Here is a 12,663-nt window from a genome sequence, read left to right as displayed (position 1 = left end):
CATTTATTACGCTGTTGGTGGTTTTCAACTTTTTCCAAAAATAAAAAATAAATAAAAAAATAAAATAAAAATGCAGGTGTTCTTTCTCCGGCAATGCAAAATAGACCCAAGAGTCACAATAGCATCAAGGCATTCAAACCCTCGGTACTACTTTTTTTTTTTTTTTTTTCCATGAAAGTACAAAATAGTGATCCTCCAGTGCATTTTAGTCTCCTAAAATACCTTAGGTGTATCATAAAACATACTCAAAAAATTTTAAATTCAAGGGGTTCACTTTTTTTAATAACAGCTTGACGCACTCGCGCTGAGCTGTTCGCAGTCAGTACGCTAGCAAATGACTACAGTTTCTAATGTTGTGTTTCGTATCATTTACTTTACTCGAATTACTGACTTCACGGCGAACTTCTATTAACACACATTCGTATAACGACCGTAGAACCATAACAATTCCCCACTACAACTTTTTAATTTCCCTCGTGCAAAAGAAATATCCTCGCACATCCTTAAGCGCATTATAAGAAAGGAAGAAGAGGGGCGCTTATCTGCCATGTTCTTTTTAGTTACTTTATTCTTCTTGAATATATTACTCGATAAAGATTTTCATATGCCTTGCTTTTAACAGATTAAAAATTGTACGCTGCATGCACAGGTGACGCACATACGTAGGATGCCAAGGATGCTTTCAAAAGCTACTTTTAACAGTTAACGAATTGGTAATTTAGATTTAAAAAAAAACACATACGGACATTAAACATGAACATTCGGAGATCAATAAATGAAAACTAGCCAAAGGCGCAACTTGTAATTAAACTAAAATTCGCTGCTTTCTAGTGAAATCTCTCGCTTGAACAGTAGCTGTACTGATCTTTTTAATGAACAATCAGCAAAACTAATTTCATTTTCTAGTAGCTCTCACAGTCTCTAATACTATGGCTATATTATATTCATCAAAACCTTCATATGAAAAATAAAACTGACAAGTCGTTTAATTCCAGAACACGTTGTTAATATTTACTAACTTCTACAGCTACCAGATTACTACTTTGTTTTTTCCATCACATAGCCATGATATTCATCGCCGATTCTTGATGAACGTTGTTCTGCCACTATCAAACTAAAATTAAGAACCACTGGTGTAACTTTTTTGTAATATATGCAATCCTATACTGGAAACGTCTACTCCTTTATGGAAGTTTAGTAGAGAAACATGGATGCTCAAGACGAAACAATTTAGACAAACAGCTACATTCATTTTACGTTGATTAAACAAATATTAAATAAAATTCACAGCTGGCCATGATCGAGTGGTTGAGTGCACGTACGCAGTTTATTCAAGTTGCCCTTGTTCACTTGAGTACTCTTCTTTTTTTTTTAATTCCCTTCTTTTCTGCAGTGAGAAAAATATTCTTGGCACTCCTCTTATCGTATGATTGTCACGATGCATAAAAGGGAATTTTGTTTTTATCCCCCACAGCATCTTTAAAAGGGCAAACATACATAAAAGAAATATAAATATAATATGAATAATCGAGTAATGAGTAATTCCACATAAAATTCAAACACCCGCATATGCAGAATGAAACAAAGTGGCTGAAACAATGAGTAAGAATATCTTAAAGTTCAAAGAACAAGCTAATATGATCTTAGATATTCTTAAAGTAGTTATAATGATGCTCAGTTATGAACATGAGGGGGACGTGTAGAACCTAACCAGTCGCAGCTCAAAATTACTATCACTATAAAATTTCATATGAGTATTCACAATGAGAGCAGTTATTTAAACAATAAACCAAAATAAAACCAGAAAATCTGCAACCTAAACAGGTCGAGTGCGGTGATTTTCTCATTACAAGCTGTTCATTCACCCATTACAAAACAAATTTAAATAACAGCTTAAAATGTTCAAATAATATAGGTAAAATATAATCTAGATTAAAAAGAAACAATAAAATTAACCACAAATTAAAAAGAAACAATAAAATTAACCACAAATTAAAAAGAAACAATAAAATTAACTATAGATTAAAAATAATGTAACAAATAAAAATAGCCATGTAAGAAACAATTTGTTAAAGATCAAATGAAATAAATTATAAATCCAAGTCTAATCTGGAGATAAAATGTGCAGTAATTATTTCATTTAATAACCTAAGGTCTAAGGACTGTTCCTAGAGCCAAGGTGGATTTATCGAAGTGCAGTGGCGAGGTTTTTGCAAGATCGCAGGAAGCGGCAGTCCAGAAATAACACAATTACAGTTGGCTGGGGACTGCTTGCGACTTTAGAACTTCTAAAAATATGTGCACCAGGGGCCCAAAGTACCTAAATTCGACAACTTTTTTTTTTATGAAAACCCCAAACACGAAAGGTATCAAAACCTATAGTACTTAGTACCATGCATGGGTTGAAGGAGAAGTATTATGGGGGAGGGGGATGCTGGAAACTTTGCTCTAGAGACTAAACATGGGTTTCACCACTTCAAGCCTCCAATAAGCAAAGTGGCGGTATTTCACCGGTTGATGAAAGTCATCTACCACCTACAACTGAACCACTCTTTGTAATATTTGTTATCAAATATAACATAAACATGTGATAAAACTTTATCGTAAAATTTACATCACTAAAATTCGTTAATATTCTTTTAATATTTACGAATTTACTATACATATCTTCTTGGAGGATTCTTCTGCAGATGGACCTCGGGCATTGTTGCCCACTTTTGAATAGATGCACCTCATTCTCTGTACGATATTATCAACTGTATCTGTAAATACCTTTTCTTTTCTTTTTTTTCTTCTTCTATTATCTCTTTTTTTTAATTCCCTTCTTTTCTTCTTTTTTTTAATCCCCCCCCTCTCTGGAGTGGGCTCTCAGAGGTGTTTTTTTTTTTTTTTGTCTCGTAAACTGAGACCCTAAGCATCCTGTCTACTAGAACTGGCCCACTTTCCCGTTGTGTGGACGAGTACTCAGAAGCAGCTTTCCAGATGATCGCTGCTCCTGGGCAGCCAAGCGGCTAGCACAAACAACACAACACGCACTAACTACACAAACCTTACACTACTACATGTCTGGCCCACTTTTACAGAGTCTATAAAATTACAGTGATACGAGGCGGATTTGAACTAATGTTCTAGGACCCGCCCTTAACAATAACAAGTATCCATATGATGCATTGTTGCCTACTTGGATTTTAGTTTGCACGTGTAGCACAGTGGTAACGTCACCGTCCTTCCCACACCGGGTGGAAAAGTTGATGACGAGGGGAACTTTTTGTGGGCTTTTTTCACTCCGTGGCTGAGTTAGTCGGTCTCAGGCGTAGGTAGCAAGGCTTTTTTCCCGGAACGTGGGGTTTTTTGCTCAGCAAAGCAGGAAAATCGACCAGAGACTACACGCAATTTACAGACACAATACACATGGGTAGATGAAATAACGTTCCGGGTGACCTCAATAGTTCCCCCCCCTTACATTCCTTCTGCTACTCGGTCATAATGTTCTGGCTCTCTAAGTGATGATATCTTCTTAGTTATGCTGCTAGTCAGGATCTTGTACATCGTTGGAAGACAGATGATTGTTCTGTACTTTGCTAGGTTTGTGGTGTCCATATCCTTAGCCTTCAGGTAGGTGATTTTGAGTCAGAAGCGCTGGGACTGTGTCAGGGTGCATTATTAGCAGAGCATGCTATGTGCCTGTGTTTTCAACTGAACTTCTTGTACCAGTAGTTGTGGATGTTATCTATTCCTGGGATTCGCCAGTTGTGGGACTTCCTGATCGATTGTAGTATTTCTTCCTCCGGAATCTCCCATTCTGTCATCTCATGTACGTTCTTGGTTTTCTCTCTTTCTAGATCTATCCGGGGGGCGCAGCCGTTATGGTTAACTTCACTAGTTCACAGGTTTCCCCCAAGAACTACTCGATTAACTTGTGATTGGGGGATTCGTTACCTTCGTTCTCCTCTTGTTTTATTTTCTACTGGAATGGGCCCCAGAGGATCCTGGCCCACCTTTTGGCATCACTAGGTGGATCAGAGTCGCTGTTCAGACATTAACGTGCTCTACTGCTCTACTGGAACTGACCCACCTTCCCGTGGCGTAGACGAGTACCCAGAATCATCTGTCCGGGTGACTGATGCTTCTGGATAGCCAAGCGGCCAGACACAACAGTACACACAAACCTAGCCCGTTTGTAGTGATACTGTTCTTCACAGAAACACGAAGCGGAGTTTAACAGACGTTCTAGGTGCCGTCCTATATATACACATGTCTACATTCTCCTCTTGTCCGATTTTCCTGTTGAAGGTTGTGGTCTGTTTTCCTTTGGGCACTCTCCCAGTAACGACGAAGTCTCTTGCTGAGTGCCAGGAGTTTTTCTTGAAGGTGTCAAAGTATTCATCGATCCTCTGATTATATATAGGTCTCGTGTTTGTTATGGGTGTTGTTTTTCTCGAGGATGGCCTTCACTTTTTTGATCAGCTTCTTATTTCTGTTACCCCGTTGGTATTTGGTCAGTTGGCCTATCTTCACCCTTACCTCCTTTATCTTCTGCTGTGGCCTTTTTTCCCAGACTGGTGGTTCCTTGCCTTTCCGTTTTGTGTTCTGTTTGTCTCTGATTTCCCTTCCGTTAATCCTGGTGCCTGCTACAGTAAACGGTTCTGCGGATTGCGGATTATGCCTAGTGTTACTTCGTTGTCGAGATAATCTGGTATTGTTCACTTATTGCAGTGATCTGTGACTTGCCACGGGATTCTGTTGGGTCTCTGCTTCGGTATGGTGTGGGTCTTTTTGGGATCCATTCCACCCAATTACTGTTAGGGATTTCTTCTGCTATTCATCTATTCTGGATATTGCGATCTCGTCTGGTTCCACTTCAGCTGCTGCGAGTTGTAGTCCTTATACTTCCAGTTCCTCCTGCAGTTCTGGTTCCATTGTGTTCGTAATCGCTGTTGTTTGTAGTTGATCATTCACATCCTGCTTGATCTTTATAACATTGCGGGAGCTATCAGGTTTTTCTTGATGATGATCGGTCATTGGTCTGCCATTCGCTCTTCGGTGACCTGAGCAGTCGGCAGCCGTTTCAGCTACTTTGTGTGTAGTTTCGTCCTATACATTGTCATGTCTCTAGCTTCATTACTTCATAGTATGCTCCACTTCATTCTTCTTTCCTCCTGGGTGGTCACAAGCGCAGTTGTGCAGGAAGCGCTTCCAGTTGGTTTGGCTGGATGGTCTTGCCCTTCAGTTGTGGTAACCATACAGAAGATAGCGCCACTCGCTCTACTGTCGTCGACTTTTCGAGCCAACCCCTCTGCCTAAGGCCTGAACGCGAGCGACTTTATCCTGTGCCACACTCATGCATGATGTATGTTCAATATTTGTACAACTCATTTTCATCCTACTATAGAGGTAGACCTGCTTAGCTTTGACATCCAGTGGTGGGTAGTAGTTATGGGAGTAACACAGATGGCGCCATTCTCTAGCTCGGCAGTCGCTTCGACCTTGGGGGTATATTGAACCGACTTTCGCGGGGTATTTTTTCCTCTGCGTTTTTTTTTTTTTTTTTCCGCAGTGGGATTAGAACCCAGGTCCATGATATTGGAGGTCAGCAGTCGTAACCATCGGGCTAATCGTGTCCCTTATTATTTTTATTATTATTGTTGTTCTTATATTATTTCTCCCTGATTCGGGGTTCTACCTCGTGATGTGTATTGCTACCAAGTACATAGGGTGGTGGTTCTTATGCCTGGTGTTACTATTGGTCAAGGAATTCTGACTATCCGACAAGTGTTCAGCATTGCAACCTTCTGGAGTTCCTTGTAGGTGTTCGCTGGGAGATCTATTACTGCTAGGCTGTTTGGCACCATACCGGTGGTTGACACAATGATCGGGATGGTCGTTACTTGTTGCATATGCCACATCTCTTTGATCTCCTGCCTTAGGTCCGTGTACTTCCTGATTTTTTCCTCTTGGGTTTTCTGGAGGTTGCCAGGTGTTGGGTACCGCTATGTCAATCAGATATGTAGCCTTTTCCTTCTTGTCCACAAGGGTCATGTCCAGTCTGTTGTGCGGTATTCTGTTATCCGTTATTATGGAGCAGTCCCAGTACAGATTGTGGGGTTGTGATCTCTAGTACTGCCTGGGGTTCGTATTTATAGTACAGTACACTTTCTTTGATCAACTGGTATTCCCTTGCTAACTTCTGATGTGTGTCTTTCACATAGAAAATATTTGACTTACTCCGCCACACCTCTACATTTTACGTAGAAAAGCATACGCGGGGGTTGGCGAGAAAAACAAGCAGGAGGCGAAGACCCCTAGTTATTATTTCTCCCTGATTGGGGCTTCCACCTCGTGACGGGTATTGCTACCAAGTACACAGAGTGGTTGTTGTTATGTCTGGTGTTACTGTTGGTCGAGGAACTCTGACTGTCCTACAGGTGTTCAAGATTGCGACTTTCTGGAGTTCCTTGTAGGTGCTCGCTGGGAGACCTATAACCACATCTCTTTGATCTCCTGTCTTAGGAGATCAAAGAGATGTGGTTGTTATTATTATTATTCAGTTTTAACCCCTTTACAGCATATTCACTAGGAGGGTTACAGGTTCCATAGGTATTTTGACTAACATTAATATATGGAATTGTTGAATTAAAATTGTATAGATTATATACATATACACATAACGTACATTAGATCACACAATGGCATTACAGCTAACCATTAGAAAAAAAAGGGAAAAAAGCTTAATGGTACAGAGCCTTCAGGCTGTCATTAGAACTAGTTGAATTGCAATGTGATAACGCTTGAGTCTGTATTTCTTGGAGTTGTCATCTTGTCGCCATCCAAGCAGAGCATGTTTCACAGATGAACCCCATTGGTTGGGAAGACATGCTCGAGGCTGTGGTTTTTGAGCTTAGAGCCATTGGGTGTTACGAAGTGTTTCCTTCCTTCTGCTTGAGGATCTGTAAGATCTCTGGAGATCTCGGTGGTATCAATCTACTTCGTTATGGAGAAACAAGTTGACTTGCAAGATAGCAAGCATCACTTACTTCGAGATCGTTGGTGGGTTCCGAGTAACTTTATTTTGCCATCGGAGGATCCAATATTCAATGTTAAGGAATTTCGCCAAGTGACTAGATGAGGAAGATGACCAGATTAGATACACACGTATCTAATCCAAACATTACGATAAAGATCCGGTCAGTATACTGTGCGTTTATTTTATCATTGTTAATACGGGTAAGTTCCTGTTTGATGTCCATAGTGCTGCTAGTATTTTGACTTTTGTTTCTTTATGGGATTCGATAAAAAGTCGAATCCCATAAAGGTCAAGGTCTTTATGGGATTCGAGTTTTTGAATTTGAGTGTTATTTATTTCAATAGTTATATCATTCTTCTGTTTTCTCTTCGTATACTTTAATTGAGCTGATTTAGTGTAGTTAATGTGGAGGTCAGTTGAGTTTAAGTAGATCTATAAATCACTGAGTAGTCTATCTAGTTTTCGTGGGAACATGATTGGGGTGATCAGAATAGATAAGGAGCATGAGGTCGTCGTCATATCAGGATGACTGGATGATCAGGCTTACTCAGTACGTTTGCATTAAATTCGGTGATATATTGTGCTCTATACTCCTCAACAAAATTAACAGAATAAAATGCTTTTCATGAATATTTTATTGTGAACAGTTTCGCCGAAAGCAAACATTTGATAAAATAGGCATCGTGATATGCAAATTCCGATGATATAATAGGCATCGTGGCATGCAATCTACCACCTTACAGAGGCACACATTGTGCATATTATGCATGCCTATAAAAACACGGGTTGCGACCACATCACTTCATTCCTGTTTTTTTTGGCGTGCTCAGTGGGATAGCCACATCTCCAGATGATTCTTTAAGATGGCGGGCTGTTGGACGACTTGCAGCCGAGCAGTTGCAGGAGCAGGTGCGACATTGGCTTAATTTGGGACGCAGTGCCGCTTCAGCACTATGGAATCAAAATTATCTGCCCAAATATATACAACACAGTGCAATATCAAAACAGTGAAACACATGACTAACACTCAACAGTTGAGAAAATTATTGAACATCTTTCCCGAACATGATCCCAATCTTGACAATATGCACCAAATTGAGAATCGAGCAGACAATGCCACTTACGAAGGTGCCTTGGACAGTGATCTTTTCACTGCTGTTGAACTTGGTGCTGCGATGGCCAAGTTGAATCCTAAAAGTGTCCAGGCCTTTACCTGGTAGAAAATGCAGTCATCACCAAATTTCATGAGCTCTACCCTAATATTTTGTTAAATCTTTACAAAAAGTGCCTCTTGGAAGGCATATTCCCCAATTTCTGGAGGCAGACACTGTTTAAAATTATTCAAAAACCGGGAAAACCTAATCCCGACCCAAGAGCGTACCGCTCAATCTCTCTGTTAGCCAACCTGGGAAAGCTGTTTGAAAGAATGAGTAGTCCCAGAATCCAAACTATCCTAAACTCACAAAACCTTTAATCCAACTCGCAGTATGGCTTCAAGAAAAGATCCTCCGGGGAAGATGCCATTGCAGCTTTTGTAAAACACTGTACACATTCCACAGCAGTCTATGAGATGACCATCTTTGTGAATTTTGAGGGTGCCTTTGATACCCTTTGGTGGGAGAATTCCCTCAGGTCCCTTAGACTGGCAAACTGCAATCAATATAAGGCGCCTCCGTAGCCAGGTGGGAAGGAGCAGCAGTGCGTAGCACATGCTTCTTGATTAGACCGGAGTTCGAGCCCGTCACCACCAAATACGGAGCATGCGGAAAGGTCAGGGAATGACCACCGCACCGGAGCAATATGGCCTTAGTTGCTAATGCTCCTAAAAACCAAATAACAACTGCAATCAATATCTTTAGAAAGTCATAAGATCCTACTTCAGTAACAGATCAATTCAGGTCACTGCCCAACACACCTGTCATATTCAAAATTTATAAACAGAGGTTGCCCACAGGGATCAGTGCTAGGGCCACTCCTTTGGAACTCCGTACTTGACCAGTAGCTCACCAGAAGCTTTGACAACTGCGTCAATTTCGCCTATGCAGATGACTTGGTTATTTGCATTGCAGGAAGATCCAGGAGAACCCTTAAGGACCGAGCAAAGATTGTCCTGGATGACCTAGTAAGCTGGACTCTCACAAATAAATTAAAAATATCAAACACAAAAACAAAGCTAATGATCTTCAAAAACAGGTTCGATTACCGCAGACCCCCTAAAATGCTTATTCACGGGAAGCAAATTCCATATGTGGCACAAACTAAACACCTTGGCATAATATTGGACGACAGGCTCAGTTTCCAACCACACGTGAACAGTTTAGCAAACAAAACTAAAGCCTTCACTGCAGCCGTCATCAGTATCTCCCGTTCGGACTGGGGACTCACCAAAATAACTCTATCTCTCTACTATAAAGCTGTGTTCTTGCCAATTGCCTCCTATGCTGCTGGGTTCTGGTTCCATAGGGTCATTAACAGTAAAATCTGGGCCAAATTCCTTTCCATGCAAAGAACCATGCTGCTTGCGACACACCGAGTACCAAAAACAACCTAAACTAATGCACTGCAGGTTCTATCAGGGGGGTCCTTCCCCTGGACCTATATATAGCTTACAGAGGCTTCATCTACAAACACAAAAAAGGCCTACCAACATCACTCCTTGAAATAGACTGCAATCCTGCTACAAATATCAAACAGGAAAAAATAAACCTATGGAATAACTCCTCTCCTTTGGCAGGTTAGATGGGATGAAAGTCCTACTGGAGAAGAGCGGTCACCAGACTTTTTATCCCGGATGTCACCTTTGTCATGAATTAGCCGCATTGTAATTGGTTCTACCCATCCACGAGCACATCGTACATCCTAACAGGACATGGTGCTTTAATAGCACCAGTCTGAATTGGAAACTGTTCCAATTCAGACTGGCAACAAATCCTCATTGCTCCTGTGGAGAAGAGGAATCCTGGAACCGCATCCTATTGTCCTGCCCGAACTACGAAGACAACGGACAACACTTAAAAATAAGGTTCAGAACATCTCCGAAGTCAATCTTAAAGCCTTAATTGAAAATGAGGCTAACTTTCAAGCCCTTCAAATCTTCACCAACGACGTCTTAAGCAGAAGAATGCAGATGCTTCACCACACTGGATAATTCAACACGCTCTTGCTGAGTTATTCCCTGTGTCACCTACCAGTCATCCTGGACTTGAAATCTTTTGATCTCTGAGGTTGTTCAGAGATGTCAACCACTGGTGTTTTTATTATTTTATTTATTTATTATTATTAATTTATATATTTTATTTATTTATTTTTATTTATTTATTATTTTATTTTTATTAGACTAAAATATGAATAGCAAGTGCTTAGAAAACGGTACTCACCTTTAAATAAATCTGCAATAATTTTTTGAAAAGAATGGTAATTAAATCATTTAGGTGAGGAGGTAGAGTGAAGGAAATTAAAGGAGGTGTTAAGGGTGATTTAACGGATTTTAAAATGGGCCCAAGGAAGTAGATGTGCACATCTCCAATCCTAGGTTGTCATTAGAAAAGAAAGAAATCATTAAGAGTAAATTAAAATGAAATTTAAAATTTAAAAATTAATTTTTTTAAATGAATAATATAGTATGACGGAGCCAATAGTCGTTACGAAGGACTTTCGTTGATTATAACGTCTTCAGTTGGCGATTTTCCAACTTTTCTACGTGTTCTGTTAATCTTTTTGAGCAGTGTATAATACATTTTTAACAAGAGCGTATTGATCGGTGTTGAAAGCAACTGCCGAAATCGAAACAACAATCTTTGAGAACTGCATTGAAAATTTTAGTTAACGGCTAAACATACTGCTGTAATGAAGATCTCATTTGAAGTTTCTTGAAGAAAATAAATGAACAGTGTTACAGTAAATCTAAGCAATAAGCAATTCACAAATAAAGAAAAAATATTCACATTGGGAGAGAAAGACAGATATAATTTACTATATACCTTTTCCTGTTATATATAATAACAAAGCATGTTTACTCTCAACCTACATTTTCATACAAATTTGTTGAAAGAGAAAAGGAGGTAGTGGTATAACAAAACAAAAAGAGCATAAAAGAAAACCATCTGAATGAAACAAGGAACGATACATATCATACAATAAAGTAGTCAGAAAAATATAGTACACTAGAAACGAACTAAATAGAAAGAACAGTAAAATGAACGGCGTTAAACATAATAGACCGTGAAAAATTCTTGTCATTAAACTAACCATTTAATGTCATTTATAATAAACTTTTGTATTTTCATTTCCTTCAAATACATCACTAATCTTCTTTTCTTTTTTTTTTTTTTTCTAGCATCTCACCAAAAGCTCAGATAATCAAGTTGCAAGTACATCAATCCCGAACGGCCCTGGTTCCCCGACTGTGATTGTGACGAACGGTAGCGGTCCAGGCCCAGCATCTTCATCAACCGCGAGGGTGTGAGACTCCATCACCTCTTCCCGCCAATTTCAAAGGCCTCGCTCGTACTGAACTTCCCGAGATGCGAAAGCAAAACTGATGTGAGCACCAACTGAGACACCTAGTGTACATCTCCTCGAGATTTCCTAAGAGGGGGATATTCTCCCTCCTCTTTCCCACACCCTCCCAAAATCCATTCCAGATTAAACCTCTTCTTCTTTAAATGCCTTTAGTTCCCAGTTTCAGGATTTACCGCATTTCAACTTTACGAACGGCTGGTTCTAGAAAAGCCCTTACTTTTTGTTTTTTCGTAAGACACCTTTGCAAGTGTTTCTAATGAGGTCAAGGGATTATCTCTTGCAACTGTCAGAAACTGTCTTGGAGCAGTACTCATTAGATTCAACACATCTGGGACTTTACGTTTGTCTAGCAGAAACCCTAGAGAGGTTCAGTATCCAGTTCATCGCACGACAAAAGTGAAGGCAGAGAAAAAAGTTTCAAATTTCCTACAAAACCCACCCTCCCAGTCGCCATCATTACGACTGAAAAGTAGCAATTTTGTTGAGCAACTTTCTGAATCATATTTCAGAAACATCTTTGGCTTCTGGTTCCATTTCTTAGCAATACTGTTTCTATAAGTAGCGTCGGAAACTCCCATGGATTATTACTGCGGGTAAGAACAACTACAATTTTGAGTTCGTTCCTGGTATCCATGCAATCCACCTTGTCAGCACACAAGTCTAGTGCTTTGTGAGAACCAGCAAAAAAATATATATAATAAATAATAATAATAAAATGCGAAGGCCTTCTGTACTTCCTTATTGAAGAAATCCTTCATTTACGAACAAACCGTGCGACAAGCTAGTGGTTATATGGAACAAGGAAGCAACTCTGTCCTGTTTTAGCTCATTCTCATCTAATATCACCCTCCATCTAAGATACGAGGTCTCATGCACTGCAAGTTGCTGCACTTTTACTAGTAACTTAGGTTTAGCGCTACATCATAGGATGTTTTGTGATCATAAGCAGATTTAAGCAGGAGAGCTTATTATGAGAAGCCCACGTGTGAAACACAATTACTTCATAAAGGAATTGCTTTGCATGAATGAATTATATTTTACGAATAGTATTTTGTCATCACAAATACAAAATTGAGGTATTATGTTTTATTTTATATTAAAACATAAATGTCTTTTAA

At 39.6% G+C, this 12,663-nt stretch overlaps 1 protein-coding gene across 1 annotated transcript in view; it reads left to right on the top strand.

The window, feature by feature from the left end:
- The window catches only part of LOC150075236 (uncharacterized), a 442,257-nt gene extending 430,023 nt beyond the window's left edge, over positions 1–12,234 (top strand). Inside the window, exon 7 of the mRNA XM_090388815.1 lies at positions 11,361–12,234. Coding sequence (XP_090244941.1) covers positions 11,361–11,489 — 129 coding nt within the window. The 3' untranslated portion in view covers positions 11,490–12,234. The remainder of the gene's footprint in view (positions 1–11,360) is intronic.
- The last annotated feature ends 429 nt before the right edge of the window (positions 12,235–12,663 follow it).

Source organism: Mastigoproctus giganteus, chromosome 14, assembly GCF_048544385.1.
Source record: "Mastigoproctus giganteus isolate SK-2022 chromosome 14, ASM4854438v1, whole genome shotgun sequence".
NCBI classification, from domain to species: Eukaryota; Metazoa; Arthropoda; class Arachnida; order Uropygi; family Thelyphonidae; genus Mastigoproctus; species Mastigoproctus giganteus.
The sequence above is the reverse complement of the archived record's forward strand: the minus strand, read 5'-3'. Positions and strand labels throughout refer to the sequence as shown.